Below are 16,297 nucleotides of genomic sequence, written 5' to 3'. Positions count from 1 at the left end.
ACGAATTTCATTATATTAGTGAGTTAATCTGTGTCAGATGAATTTATCGAGGTAATATTTTCCCAATTTTTAAATATTTTCATGATATTTTGACTTAGATTCGTGCCTCGTGGTAGTGATAGCATGTCATCAGGATATTAATTCTGAATTGAGATTATGGATTTATTAGGAGTACATGCGGAGTGATATATAATTATTAATGGATTATTTAGTCATCGAGACAAATTTAATGGGAATAAGACTTGTTTCTGGACGATAACAGGTGTAACTTTTTTGATGATAATACTAAATAAAATCATGAATAAAAATATATAAATAAAATTACTCAAAAACTTAATAAAATTAATAAGCATAATTAACCGAAATGTCCGTAGTATGGGCGCCAGAGTTCACCAGAATGGATCCCTCGAATTTAGATAAGAGCATGATAAACTTTATATCCCAGGGCGTGTACATAATGCTGCGTACTGGTACATCTGCTGCAGGCCTTACCTAACCTCCTGAAAACGACTAATTAGGTAGGAACTGCACCTAGGTTTATCAATAACACTGATTCTAAAATAGCTAACTATATTCTGAACAAATTCCGTCCATGAGCACCTCATCGACATACAACATTATACATATAATACACACATAAAATATTGCTGGAAGACTCCATATTTACAACAACAATAATGAAAACCGTGGGAAAACGAAAGCGAGAACTAAACTACCATTTGTAGATGGTCCGATGAACAATGTACATGTATGAAGATAAATACCCTTCACTGTCTCTATATCAATTCGACTTACCGATTCTCATAATCGGCAGTCATCACATCACACAGACACTGTACCTTGTACTACTGTGTTCACATATTTTAACACTTGTTGTAAAGATATATACACACGTCGGTCGATCCTCAACATAAATTTATGGAAAGTCTGAGATAGCTTTCACCAACATATAATGCTAGGCCGCCACAAGTGCTACAATACTTAATGCGCAAGCACTCTCCACAATCAGTCACTTTCCACGAACATAACTAGACTACGCTCCACGAACGTTTGAAGTCCAGTCCATTGCTGCCGTGTCACTCCAGTACCGTGTATCAGCACCACTTCCTTCCAGTACAGTGTGCCAGTTGTCGTTCCTTCATACAGTGTCACTGGTTGTAGTTATCTTCCTTCTCGTTCCTTTACAATCACCCTTACAATGTTTCTTACAATCTCTTCTAATGACCTGGTTGCCGCCGTATCATCAACCTTTATAGACATCAACATCCCCCTCCTGTCAGATGATACGTCTGGATTGGTGCTTGCCCACCAATCATGAGTGATCTCTAGTCAAGACCAAGCCCTGAACTTCTCCTTGCTTCCAAGAGAATAACAAACACTCGGGAGTTTTACATGAATCACCAAAATTCCCTGGTACAACAACAAGCTTATCTCATCAGGCTGGGATATATACATGAGTAATGGAATTTCCTGACACAAGTACATCACAACAGACACTGGGGTAGCCATATGACTCATTCAAATTACCAGAGTTATTACAGCAATGTTTTCCCACTCGTGCAAAACAAATTACTCATACCTACATATGTGGATATCTTCCAGCTTACCAATATAAATGGCAAAATATACAAATGAAATAATAATAATAATAATAATAATAATAATAATAATAATAAAAATCGAATACTGACAATAATATCTATAACTTCTACATATAATTCGGGGGTGTGATATATGTACTATCACACAGGTTCTTACATAATTTCTGACTACACATTGTGTGATATGTGGTTGTGATGAATATTAGTCGTCATTATAATGTTGTTATTGTACGTGGAATGTATGTGGACTTAGTACATGTGATATGAGTCGTTTTGATGTTGAATTATCACGTGTTATTGCTACAATATTTTTTACACATGATGTTGATCATGATAGGAAATGGAGATAATGGATCGTCCAGATTATACGAGGTGTAGTCACTGTAGTAATATCTTCCGATGATGATAATAATAAATCTATGTCGATCGATGTACTCCATCATTCAGCCTTATTATTTTGGAATAAGCTTATCCTGATATAACTCATGGAAGTCAGTAATTCAAAGTTTCTAATGTATGTGTACATCTTACTGGAGGACCTCAAGTCTGGAAAATAGATTCTCAAATATGTATCCTGAAAATATTATAGTTCGATACCAGGCGAGCTCACTTTTTATCGCCATAATGCGTACTCACGTGGAGACTTCACATTTATAATGGCATTTCTAAATGGACCTTCTGGAGATTGGTGATATTGATTAGTTCATGGATGTGACATGTAGACACTGTAAATATTTCTTCTTTATCGAATTTTCCAGTACTTATTTGTATAATTAGTAAGATTTTCTAGTGATAAGGTAAGATAAGGTAAGATAAGGCATTTTATTTGTAATTTTTGACTAGATTTCCTCGCCGATAAATTATATTTGATTTAATGATTATTTAGGGATAATGATAATTGCAGTATCTTATAGTGACCACGCGATAGTAAAGTTAGTTGCTAGTTCTCACGAGGAGATACGTGGGAAAGACTTTAAACAGATATACTCGACGTCTCGAATTAATTTTTACATAAAATTAGTAGATTCAAGTTTCAGTCAAATGTTAATAAAATTTTGATGAACAAATTTCACTAATATTTTGATAAAGGAAGTAAACTTGTTAATTTTGAATATTTTATCTTACACACTTCATTAAAATTGAATGTATTTTCCAGATGGTTCGAGGAATTAGATGCACCAATCTTTTTTTTCAGACTAAATAAATTCCAAATTATTAAATTAATATTAACAAACGAAAATATATCATGTTCAAACACTCTGTTATAATGGTACGGAAAATTAAGTGTCACGTGTACCAACCCATTTGTTAGTATTATTTTTAAGTCACATCAAGATTCAGCAGTAAATTATCGTAACGTAGCGATCATTTTCCGTCATCATAGATATCACGATGGCTAAAGTTTTATTTTATTTGAATAAAAAAGTTATATGATTTTCTGAACATCAAATATTCTTATTTTCGGTACCTTATGTCAATCCTGCCACTTGTATTAATTTAGCCAGTAATCCTGTCGAACTGAGTACCCGTGGGGTGTCCCTTGTTCACTGGCAGACCTAGTTACCGGTGCAATATCGTATACTGCTATACTGTTGACGAATTCGTGTAGCAGTTGAATGATTAGGAACTGAATAGAGTGTTATTTACAACAAGATTCTGTGACAAGCCACAGCTAAGACGTGTCCATGGAACCGATTGAGAGCTTCTTTCCTAACTGCGTTATAAAGGGTTTTGGACCCCTTTTCGCAGCCATGATAAGTGTTTATAAGAGATGACAACTCGTTAGTTTTAGATCCGTGATACAGTTTAATGAGTTGACATGTACGGCACTATATCATTGAAGGTCTCCTACCTAAACTCACTTGTTCATGATGTAAACTACACGTTTGACAGAACAGGATCTTGAGTCCACTCACAAGGCACCTTATCCTAGATCTTCTTTACAGCATTCACCGCTACATTAACCAAAAATGCCTTTGGTAATACATTTAACTCTTCCTCGCTAAAAGTGTTTAGTTTCCTTTTGCATGGATAAAACGTTACGATTGCCTTTTCAACTGCATTACACTTAGTATCAGTTAGGAATGACATGATATCTTTAATCTACAAATGTTTCTTTCACACTACCGTTATTTTGACACTGCAAATTACATATGTTGTTCACCTCGCGGAATGCACTGCAACACAACCAATCAAAGAGCATGCACACATGTTGTAAAGACTTTTTACATGTTTCTCTACTACGAACCTTCAGAAGAGTTTTAAATGATGGACACCCTACTTCATCATTAAAGATAGAAATCGATAAGGTATTCCTTTTTATTCGCACTTCAAACCTACATATTTTTTCAATCCATTGAGTCTGCTTTTCATCTTCATCTGTTTGCAAACAGTAAGGGAGAGGGGGACTAAGTACTAAACTAACAAGTTTTGGTGCCCACAACACACTGCAATCCAACACAGCCACTTCTTTAAACAGAAATTTGTTGCCGTTTACTTTGAAGCCTCGTACATCAACTATTAATGTTCTCGTCATGTGCGAATAAAGCGCTCTACTCTCTATCACTGTATCTGGGAGACTAAAGAAAAATTCTTACTTATATTATCTATAAAGCCTTCAGTCAGTAAGTAACCTTCATAACGAAGAAGTCAAAACATGCATAACAATGATGAAGCCATCGCTGCAGGTTAAAACAGAATAATAGCACGTGTTCACTCTAGCCTTAAGCATAAGATCGCGTCGTTATAGTAATGCACGTTTAAACTTGTTCGATACAGACATAAAGCTATCCCCCGACAGAGGAGGAGGAAGAGGAGTAGGAGGAGGAGAAGATCATAAGAGCCTGTGTATAGCCGCCATCTTGCGCAGTAGGCCTCCACAGCCAGCTTTCTCCATAAGAGCAGCCGCCATCTTGCGCAAGCGCCCTTAAAAGTTGAAAACTAGAAAAGAAGCTGGAATTGAAAATATTTCTGGGGATATCCTAAAGGCAATGGGTTGGGATATAGTACCATATCCGAAAAACGTATTTGATTATTGTTTGGTCGAAGGAGCTATAACAAATGAATGGAGAATTGCTATAGTAGCACCTGTGTATAAAAGAAAGGGTGATAGACATAAAGCTGAAAATTACAGGCCACTCAGTTTGACATGCTTTGCATGTAAGCTTTGGGAAAGCATTCTCTCTGATTATATTAGACATGTTTGCGAAATTAATGACTGGTTTGACAGAAGGCAGTTTGGGTTTAGGAAAGGTTATTCCACTGAAGCTCAGCTTGTAGGATTTCAGCAAGATATAGCAGATATCCTGGATTCAGAAGGCCAAATGGACTGCATTGCGATTGACCTATCTAAGGCATTTGACAGGGTAGATCATGGAAGACTACTGCAAAAATGAGTGCTATTTGATTAGAAAAAAGAGAAAATAGAACTTAGAGAATTAGAGTAGGCGAAGCTTTATCTGACCCTGTAATAATTAAGAGGGGAATTCCTCAAGGCAGTATTATTGGACCTTCATGTTTTCTTATATATATCAATGGTATGTGTAAAGAAGTGGAATCAGAGATAAGGCTGTTTGCAGATGATGTTATTCTGTACAGTGTTATAAATAAGTTACAAGATTGTGAGCGGCTGCAGCGTGACTTCGATAGTGTTGTGAGATGAACGGTGGGCAATGGTATGATGATAAACGGGCTTAAAAGTCACGTTGTGAGTTTCACAAATAGGAAAAGTCCTCTCAGGTTTAATTACTGCGTTGATGGGGTGACAGTTACTTTTGGGAATCATTGTAAGTACCTAGGTGTTAATATAAGAAGAGACCTTCATTGGGGTAATCACATAAATATGATTGTTAATAAAGGGTACAGATCTCTGCACATGGTTATGATGGTATTTAGGGGTTGTAGTAAGGATGTAAAGGAGAGGGCGTATAAGTCTCTAGTAAGACCCCAACTTGAGTATGGTTCCAGTGTATGGGACCCTCACCAGGATTACCTGATTCAAGAACTGGAAAAAATCCAAAGAAAGAAGCTCGATTTGTTCTGGGTGATTTCCGACAAAAGAGTAGCGTTACAAAAATGTTGCAAAATTTCGGCTGGGAAGACTTGGGAGAAAGGAGACGAGCTGCTCGATTAAGTGGATTAAGTGGTATGTTCCTAGTGTCAGTGGAGAGATGGCGTGGGAGGACATCTGTAGAAGAATAAGTTTGAGTGGTGTCTTTAAAAGTAGGAAAGATCACAATATGAAGATAAAGTTGGAATTCAAGAGGACAAATTGGGGCAAATAGTCGTTTATATGAAGGGGAGTTAGGGATTGGAATAACTTACCAAGGAAATGTTGAATAATTTTCCAATTTCTTTGCGATAATTTAACGAAAAGGGTAGGAAAACAACAGATAGTTAATCTGCCACCTGGGCGACTGCCCGAAATGCAGATCAGTAGTGATTGATTGATTGATTGATTGATTGATTGATTGATTGATTGATTGATTGATTGATTGATTGATTGATTGATTGATTGATTGATTGATTGATTGATTGATTGATTAAGCCGTCTCATAAAAGCAGCCGCAACCTTGCGTAGTAGCCTCTAAGCTAGCTTTCTCCATACAAGCCTGTGTATAGCCACCATCTTTTGTAGTAGGCCCCCTCAGCCAGCTTTCTACATAAGAGCCTGTGTATAGCCGCCGTCTAGCGCAAGCGCCCTTAAGCCGTCTCATAAATGCAGCCGCCATCTTGAGCAGTAGCCTCTAAGCTAGCTTTCTCCATAAGTGCCTGTGTATAGCCGCCATCTTGCACAGAACCTCTAAGCTAGCTTTCTCCATAAGTGCCTGTGTATAGCCGCCATCTTGCGCATGTGCGCTTGGCCGTCATCTTTTACCGTAAGAGCCCATGTATAGCCGCCATCTTGTGCAATCACCCATGACCGGCATCTTCTTCCATAAGAGCCTATGTATAGCAGCCATCTTGCGCAATCGCCCGTAGCCGTCTCTCCATAAGAGCCCATGTATAGCCGCCATCTTGTGCAATCGCCATGGCCGGTATCTTCCTCCATAAGAGCCTATGTATAGCAGCCATCTTGCGGAAGCACCCATAGCCGTCATCTTTCTCCATAAGAGCCCATGTATAGCAGCCATCTTGCACAAGCGCACAAGGCTGGCATCTTTCTCCATAAGAGCATATGTATAGCCGCCATCTTGCGCAATTGCGCATGGCCGTCATCTTTCTCCATAAGAAGCCGTATTTAGCCGCGATCTTGCGCAAGCGCCCCTAGGCCGTCTCATAAGGAGCCTTGTATAGCCGCCATCTTGTGCAATTGGCGTTGGGAAGGACATCTTGACGCAAAACTAAGGATCGCCCCCTTCAAGATAGCGGATGTGAGGTTAGACTCTCTCTTAGGCGTCGGGAAGGGCAACTGGCCATTAAAGTGAGGTTATGCCCCGTTAGGTGGCGACTGTGAGGTTAGGCGCGCTCTCTTATGCAAAATCCGCAAATCGTCATTGCTCTACTACTATACTAGGGGTCAATGACCTCGGGTTAATGACCGCAGAGTTGGAATCGGCCTAGGTACACTACTAGAATTCAAATTTCCCGCGCTGCTGAGTCAGCAGTCACGTGACCCTCTCCGCGGCCACTTATTGGCCCGGGGTGGGAACCCTATTGCCCTACTACTGCCCCAAACTGCACGGCCAACTCACCCGGTCGTCTAAAAAAATCAAGCAAGCAATCTTATAGCTTTACGAGACTATCGATACCATGATCATAGCCATAGAATTTCAACCACAGCGATTTGATTATCCCTTTCAAAATCCATACGCACTCCCCTGAATTCTAACTGTGGCAGTCTTGGTCACAAACCAGTGCCGATGTCACTCGGCTAACACATTTCACTATCATCTCAAAATTTCACAGAAAAGCTTAGCTGAGATTGTCAATTAATACAGATTAAATGCTGAAAGATTAAACGTAAATGCATGTTACCTAAAGACGAATGAGTAATGCAAAGTTCTTTCATGAATAGCTGAAAACTTTCCTTTGGAAATGGAAACAAATCAAAACACAACTAAAGCCTAAACAAAATGTGCACAGTACAGGGTGATCAGATATGATTTACTACTGCGCGCGAAGTTTTTACTATGCTCAAGCGTTAGCTTGTTCGCCGCGAGCGGGTCGAAGTCAGCAGTTGGAAGGTAAACCAGTGAACATTAACGCAAACGTTTTTAATAAGGACAATACTTATCAAATTATGGAAGGTGTTAAAATTGCTCGCCTCCTTTTTCAGTACATTTTTGGCACCTCATTAGGAAATTATTCTTCACTCACTGTAGTTCACGTTGAGAAATCCCAGAAGTTTCCTGACGAATGCTATGTTTCAGTTCTTGTATGGTGTACGGTACGGGTTCGTCTATGCACGGCATTTTTATTTTGCCGCAGAGTTAAAAATCGCAGGCGGATAAGGCGGGGTACCGAGGGGGCCACCAGTCTCTACCAATAACACTGTTCTGAGGAAACACTTTGAACATTTCTCTCATGGAATTATTTTCAGTGTGAGAAGTGGAAGAGTTCTATTGAATAAAATGCTAAATCACGCAACCTGTCGGTCAATTCTCTGAAAAACGGGGTTAGTATGGTATTCACATAAGTAGCAGAATCAACTGTATTCTAAGAAAAATTGGTCGTATGGTTCTTTAACCTTGGATGCACTCCATTAGCGATTGTTGTGTGTACACACATGGAACCAGGCCTTGTCCGAGAAGAATATTAAATCGAAACAGACTTTCAACGTATTAGGTCGTGTTACGTACATGCAGTACGTGTTGAAGAGATGTTAAGTACAGAATAAAAATGGCCAGCCGGACACCAGTGGGATCCGAACCCACAACCTCCCGATTTCGCGTCGGTTGCTCTACCAATTGAGCTATGGTGGCCTAGACCAGCTTTGTTCAGTTTCAAAGGATCTGAGCTACAGGTCTGGCACTGCTGCTAGCACACTGTAGAGTGCGTTTAAGTCGCCCGTTGAGGGGCATGTCAATGAATATTAAATTTTCACGACCGCATTGTAATCGAAACAGACTTTCAACGTATTAGGTCTATTTGTCCATTATATACATTTTTCAAGCTCCACTCACAAAATGTGCACCTATGTACAGGGTCATCTGGTTGAAGAGCATGTGCCACAGTTATTTTATATGGATTTAACAAGGGGACGTCATGGCGCATGGATGACCGATTCGACCCATGTTTGGTACACGTGTAAGACATGACCAGGAATATAACAGGAGCAAGTATTATGGCGCAATTCTGAGCCGTTTCCGAGAATTATTTAATGAGAAATTGCAGCGTGCTTATGTGCACGTTATGTTTGCGAAAAAGATTACGAGCTCGTAGCACATCGGCAGGAGCTCCGTTTCGTAACCGCGCGGTCGCTGGATCGAATCACGCCGATGGACGACGATTTTTCAAATATTTCACATCTCTCACATATTAAGGTGTCTTCAATAATGTTCATTTTCGAATCAATTCCGATAATTTTTTAGCGGGAAATGGTTTCTGAAAAGTCGTACAGGAGTAAAGGTTTTCTTTCAATCACATCCGTTCTACGTTATCTGCATTGTAAATAAATTATTATTATGCAAGTTTCTGCGTATTCTATTATATGTATACTTTTATACTTAAAACGCACTCTTTGTTCCCTTCATCATTTCTGTGAAATAACGGACTTCCTCGTATCCCACAAGCAGTGACTCATTCTACGGGTATCCGTCGGGACATGTTTTGACCTGGCGAGGACAGCTGCACACGAAAAGAAATTTTGGTTAGCAGGAGCGTAAACGGTGTCCAGGCTCGTTAGAAGCCGCGTTTGTTCGTTGGCTCTTCAGGTAGTAGCTTCGTGATATTTTACTTTGCGAGATGTTGGATTTTTCACGTGTCAGCGATGTGCCTGGGCCTTCGAAAGCCGAAGAAAGTGAACCTGATTAAAATTTGCAGACTAGTGAAAAGTCTAAAATACAATTAAAAACTGCACTAGTGTATTGTGAGCAGCTCCTTCTTGAAAATATTTACATGGCGACGGAACCTTCCTCAGTGATTATAGAAGATCACATGAAAATAGGAGCAAAATTGTACAGCAAAATAATGGTAGCTATGGCGGAAAATATACTTGTTACAGAAGACGATCTTATTATGTTTGCAGAACCCGACGAAGAAGGCCTTTGCGCAGAATTTGAAGATCCTGCCTTACAATCGGACGACCATAGCAAAAGAGGTCGAAAATCGTTACGGATATAATTCCGTTTGTTACAAAAAAAAGATGATCAGTTTGGTGAAAGAGCACCTAAAACGGACCCTGAAAACTCTGAAAATTCAGGGAGGTTCCCGTCTGAAGAGAATAGATCAGTTGAAGATATGGGAGGAAAAAATTAGGAAAGATGGATCCAAGAGAGATAAATACAAAATAATTGATACATTGACTCATGATCGGTTTGTAGATGCTCGCCAGTCCAACCAACAAGTGACGACGAGGAACTTGCAGCAATGGGCTCTGGCTGCTGCCAGACAATTTCTGGAACTGGAATTTAAAGCTTCGGAGGCGTCGGTGAAGTTCTTCAAACGAAGACACTGAATTCCACAGAGAAAACTTACAAAATTTTTGTCGGAAAGAGAAACCGTGACAATGGAGACCCTTGCTGCAGCAGAAAAGTTTCGAATGCAAACACGAGCCCTCATCTCACACTACGACAAGGATTTTGTGATAAACACCAACCAAACAGGTATTTGGAAAATAAATATTTTGTTTTATATCAAAGTAAAATATCATGTAGACAATAAAGTACTTACATTCGACTCTTTCCAGGGTGCCAATACCAGTCGAAGTACAACCGAACACTCGCCGAACAAAGATCAAAGGTTTTGCTTGTTAAACAGGAGGATATGACTAAGGTCACGCGTTCATATACCGCACAATACCGGGTGAGTCAGCCGCGCCCGATGTTTTATGCTGTTAGGCATCCCACCGAACGTCACTGTTACAGTTATGGTCTAATCTCCTTTGTCGCATACCAAGTAACAATCGCCTTTAACCAGTCACTGCACCATTACCTCTGAAAAAACATGTACCGTATGCGACGGGCATTAACACAATGCATCAAACTGTCATATGGTTATGTAAAAAGCACGTGCCAATTATAAGCTTTCAGCAGGGCATGAAATGAACGCTAAAAGCGATGGCATAGTGGTAGAAAACATGTGTACATTTGTGAAGCGGAAGTAGTATTCCAGCTAGTAGGCTTTCTGGAAACCCACTCGCTGGAGTCGCCGTGGTGTCATAGGTTAAGCATTTTGTACTTCGAGAATCATCCATAGAGCCAATGTATCCGAATGCCCTCACGTCGTGGGTTATTTAATTAATTAATTTATTCATTTATTCATCATTCAATTTGGCACTGTTCTAGGCCATTAGAGCTTCTTATGTGGATGTTTTGTAAGCAGGGCTCGACGAAGATTGAATGGTTGGGGGTTTGAAAACGCTTGACTGGGCAACAGCCAGTTAGCGCAGTAAGTGTTCGAATAGATGGCCTTCTGCAGTAATGCACGTTTCAGCACGCCGTTGAACTGCCATTCTGGGTCTTTGTAACATTGTAGGTGTTACGGATTCACAGGCTTCCGTAATAAGGTTTCGAAGGCTTTCAGGATTATTTGGCTGCTGAGCGTACACTATATCCTTCAAATAGCCACATAGAAATAAGTCCAGTGGCGTCAAATCGGGCGATCTAGCAGGCCAGTTGAAAGGTCATCCCCGTCCTATCCTGCACCGGGATATGTAACATTCAAGTAGTTGCGAAAATCTGCTGACATGTGAGGAGGAGCTCCGTCGTGTTCATACCACATGGTTACACGCTCAATCAGGGGCACATCCTGTAACAGCAATGGTAGTTGGTCTTGAAGAAACTGTAGCTACCGGGCTCCAGTCAAATGATCCTCAAAGAAATATGGTCCAATTAGGTGATCACCCAGTATAACACACCAGACATTTACTCCCCACCGTGCCTAAAATGCTGCCTGCCTTACCCAGTGGGGATTTTCAACACTCCAGTAGTGTATACTATGGCGATTCACAGAACGATTCTTATGAAATCGTGCCTCGTCCGAAAATAAAATGTGCGGTACAAACGCTGGATCATTTGCCACTTGCGTCAGTATCCACGCACAGAAATCAGCACGAGTTTCGAAATCTCGTCCGTGGAGTTCTTGTTGTTATCGCAGGCGATGCGGACAAAAAGAACTGGAATGCAATATTCTTACAACAGAAGACTGGCTAATGTTGGCCTGTTGTGCTACTGCCCGGGTTTTCGTGTGAGGATTCTCCCGGAAAGTGTCCAAAACCATCTCAGCAGTTACACCGGACGTAACTGGTACCTCTCTAACAGGAACCGTACCGGACGAGTTGGCCAAGCGTTTAGAGGCACCCGGCTGTGAGCTTGCATCCGGGAGATAGTGGGCTCGAATCTCATTGTCGCAGCCCTGAAGATGGTTTTCCGTGGTTTCCCATTTTCACACCAGGCAAATGCTGGGGCTGTACCTTCATTAAGGCCACGGCCGCTTCCTTCCAACTCCTAGTCCTTTTCTATCCCATCGTCGCCATAAGACCTATCTGTGTCGGTGCGACGTAAAGCCACTAGCAAAAAAGAACAGGACCTGTTCGGGAAAGTGACAAAGTTATACGCAAACGTCGCTCCACCCTCGTGAATGTATTTGTGTTTGGTTGTTGTCTGTGTGGAAATCTTTCCTGGTACAGGCGCTGTGCTTCCTGTGCGTTGTGTCTTGCTTCGCCTTAGATTCTTTTTTTTACAATTGGCTTTACGTCGCATCGACACAGATAGGTCCTATGGAGACGATGGGACAAGAAAGGGCTAGGAGTGGGAAGGAAGCGGCCGTGGCCTTACTTAAGGTACAGCCCTAGCTTTACCTGGTGTGAAAAATGGGAAACCACGGAAAGCCTTTCTCCAGGGCTGCCGACAGTGGGGTTCGAACCCACTATCTCCCGGATGCAAGATCAGAGTTGCGCTCCCCTAACCGCACGGCCAACTCGCCTGGTATCTACGCCGTAGATGAGAAGCATGTCAACACACTCATCTGCTGAATACATAGCGAAGAAATGGCCAGGACTGCTGGACTATACCAAGTGTCAGGCCACTACATATTCAACATGCATGCTATTGGTCGAAAGTGGCACGAATTGCCTCTTTTTTATCCTCAAAGTTTAAAATGTGAATAAAAATACTTATCACTCGTGCGATTCGAACCCACCTACCAAAGCAACACGCGCCAACACGTCCGTGGTTACCCCACTACACCACGTTGACTGTTGCCTCCTGCGTATCAAAAAGCTTACTTCGTGTAAAACTGCGTTCCGCTTCACAAAAAACACATTTTCTATCAGTATACCATCACTTTTAGCGATACTTTCATACTCAATTGAAAGCTTATAATTGACACGTACATTTTACATAACCGTATGACAGTTTGGTGTATTGTGTAAATACTTGTCGCATACCTGTTTTTGCAAAAATCGTGCAGTGATGACGCAGTAAGTGCTTTAAAGGTGACTGTAGCTTGGAGTACGGCAAAGGAAAATCGACCATCACCCCATTGACGTTCGTTGGGATGCCTAAAAGCAGAAACGTCAGGCGCGGCTGACTCACCCGTTATGCACGACCCTATCCGGAAAACTACTTCCAGCGGTTTCCATCTGTCTGCAAGAGGTGGCTGGAAAATTTGGACCAAGGGTGCAGAAATCAGTAGACACGTATGCGAAAATATATACAAACGTTGCCATTGGCATTGTACAAAGATTTTCTGATCGATGTGATAAAGCCATGCGTGAAGGAAGAAAAATATGTTTTCCTAATCGACTCTTGGGGAGGGCAAACAAACCCAGTTTTGTATGATGGGATTTTCACAGATTAAGATCATATACCAACGAGCACCATAAAAGATATCCCACCAAAATGCACTCCATTAGTGCAGCCGTGCGATGTTTATTTTTATCGGCAAGTGAAAAACTGCATCAAAAGAATCCAGAACTGCGCTTACATTATCGAACATAACACAGAAATAACTTCCACAACCAGAGAAGATTGTATAAGAATTCAATCTCTGGTACACCGTCAGTTGTCGGCACCAATTTTCTGCTGCATGTTAAAATGCGCATAGTTTGCGGACGAATTTTGCGATGACAGGACATCGTTCATGAACGTCAATGAAGTTTACTTTGCAATAGATGTATTTACAAAACCCTGCGAATGCAAAAATACGGCATTTATCACTTGTGGAAGATGTCGCAATAGTTTTTCTTTCCCCTGCTTCTATGTCCAATATCATCCTACTTCGTGCAGTAATTCGTCGCGCGAACAGCACGACAGTGAATAAAAAATAGGTTGGAATAAGTTGTACAAAATACAGGGAATAATAGTATTAATTTTTCAAACAGCTCCTGTACGACTTCTCCAGAAAACGTTTCCCGCTAAAAAATAATTCATTGGATTTGATCGCCGGGATTCGATCCACCGTTCCCACGCTAACGAAGATCTTGCCGCTGCGCCGCGGGCTAGTTGTCTTTTTCGCAAACATAGCTTGCCCATAAGGTCACTGGAACTTTTCACTACTTAATTTCTCGGAAACGGCTGAGAATTGCGCCTTACTACTTGCACCTGTTATAGGCTACTCCTGGTCATGCCTTACACGTGTACCAAAGGCACACCGAATCGGTCACCCATGCGGCATAGCCTCCCCTTGTAGGTGTAATAATTGAGTACCCTTTTCCCCAGTTGTTGTGCGAGACAACGAAATAAATTTTTAGATGACTTTTCCAAACCATGACCAGTATCATATTTCTTCGGTGAGAAATTGACCCTGCTTTTGCGGTTTCTTAGGCTGGATACCTTCAGTCTCCTGAAATTCATTATAAAGATTATGGACTGTTTTTCGAATTGGAACTTCTACACCTGGGAATCATCCTCGAAACCGTCTTTGACTAAGTTAACACAAATACGTCGTACATAAAGACTGCTGTACCGTTGAAAACGTACGAGCCATAACATCCTTCATACCGAGCTCGATAGCTGCAGTCGCTTAAGTGCGGCCAGTATCCAGTAATCGGGAGATAGTGGGTTCGAGTCCCACTGTCGGCAGCCTTGAAGATGGTTTTCCGTGGTTTCCCATTTTCACACCAGGCAAATGCCGGGGCTGTACAATAATTAAGGCCACGGCCGCTTCCTTCCAGCTCCTAGGCCTTTCCTATCCCATCGTCGCCATAAGACCTATCTGTGTCAGTGCGACGTAAAGCAAATAGCAAAAAAAAAAAAAAAAAAATCCTTCTTGACCAATTACAGAGTTAAGAAAATTAGATAAACACATCGCACACGTGTACTAGGTCAATTAGCAGGGATGCGCGCGTATACAAAGCAAAGACCACGGTCAGGAAACAAAGCACGTAATGGCGCGCCGCACCATCCCGTTCCGGCGTCCGGGCTGCTCACCCCTCAAGAAAAACACCACACACTGCGGAATAAAGCATATCTGATCACTCTGTATAAGGAAAAGATAAATCGTCGCTCGTGACCACCATTCATCAACGTATTGATTTCTTTCCGGAGATTGAAGATCGTGGGTATGTGATATGAACGACACAGTTATAGTTACTTACCGAAATAAGAACAGATGAGTTTGCGTACAACACCGTCATGTCGTGTTCTGGGAGACGAATCTTGATGGTCCGGTCGGGACTGGTAGAGATTTGTGCAATGGTTGTGCCACTGAGATCCCTCAGTTCAGTCACTTGCATGGGGGTCAGTGTAACAGGCTTCTGGTTGATAGCAATGCGCAGTTCAGGAAGCAACGAGATTATCTTGTAGTTATCTACATTGATCTCTGCCATCTACAAAAATAAAAACAATAGTATATAGCATATGACATCACAATAGTATGAGCCATGACTCCATAACAAACGGAGCAACACACTTCCGTATGGAGGAAGTACACGAGAATATGTACAAGAAAGTAGTCGAGGAGTTATTGGTAATTTCGTTGTGGTTTAGTACCTCCCAAAGACCCTCAAGATTTCGAAATTATGTCATGGAAGATCAAAAGATTGCCACCAATATTCAATGTTTTACAAACATTAGGTATTGATCATGACAGTAACTTCTCAAATACGTCTTAAACAATCAAATCACATTGGAATGCGAAAAGTCACTTATAACCAAAACTACAAAATAAACTTACCAGAACAACGAACAATATTCAGGTAAGGAGGTGACATTAGTAATATATCGCATAGTATACGAAGGTAAACTATAACGTCCCATGTATTTTTAATGACCAACAGCATTCAAACAAACTCATACAGCGTGGTTAGGACACTGGACCTGCCAAGATGACCGCTGCGTCGTCAAGTGACGGCCGCCAGTATCTGGAGTGAAGGGTAGTCTGTTTGGCAATTCTTCAGCCGTTTTACTCGTCTTTCATAGCCAGGCTCACTGCCTTCCATACCAACAGCTCCTCGGTTGGCTGCACGAGGCTAGGTGATCCCCATTCCAAACCTCAGAACAGATTTGCCGAATTGATTTCAGAATCTCCGTGACCTCCTAACTGTGAAGCTGATTTAATCCAAACGAAGGCTGCAAATATACTATTCCTTCCTG

The 16,297-nt window shown here is 41.3% G+C and overlaps 1 protein-coding gene across 2 annotated transcripts in view; it reads right to left on the bottom strand.

Moving 5' to 3' along the window:
• The window catches only part of LOC136863599 (vitellogenin), a 419,790-nt gene that overhangs the window by 7,775 nt on the left and 395,718 nt on the right, over positions 1-16,297 (bottom strand). For both annotated transcript variants that reach the window (XM_068226214.1, XM_068226215.1), the window contains exon 23: positions 15,301-15,531. In XM_068226214.1, the coding sequence (XP_068082315.1) occupies positions 15,301-15,531 (231 nt within the window). The remainder of the gene's footprint in view (positions 1-15,300; positions 15,532-16,297) is intronic.

Source organism: Anabrus simplex, chromosome 2 (genome assembly GCF_040414725.1).
Source record: "Anabrus simplex isolate iqAnaSimp1 chromosome 2, ASM4041472v1, whole genome shotgun sequence".
Lineage (NCBI taxonomy): Eukaryota > Metazoa > Arthropoda > Insecta > Orthoptera > Tettigoniidae > Anabrus > Anabrus simplex.
This window is presented reverse-complemented; position numbering and strand designations above follow the sequence as displayed.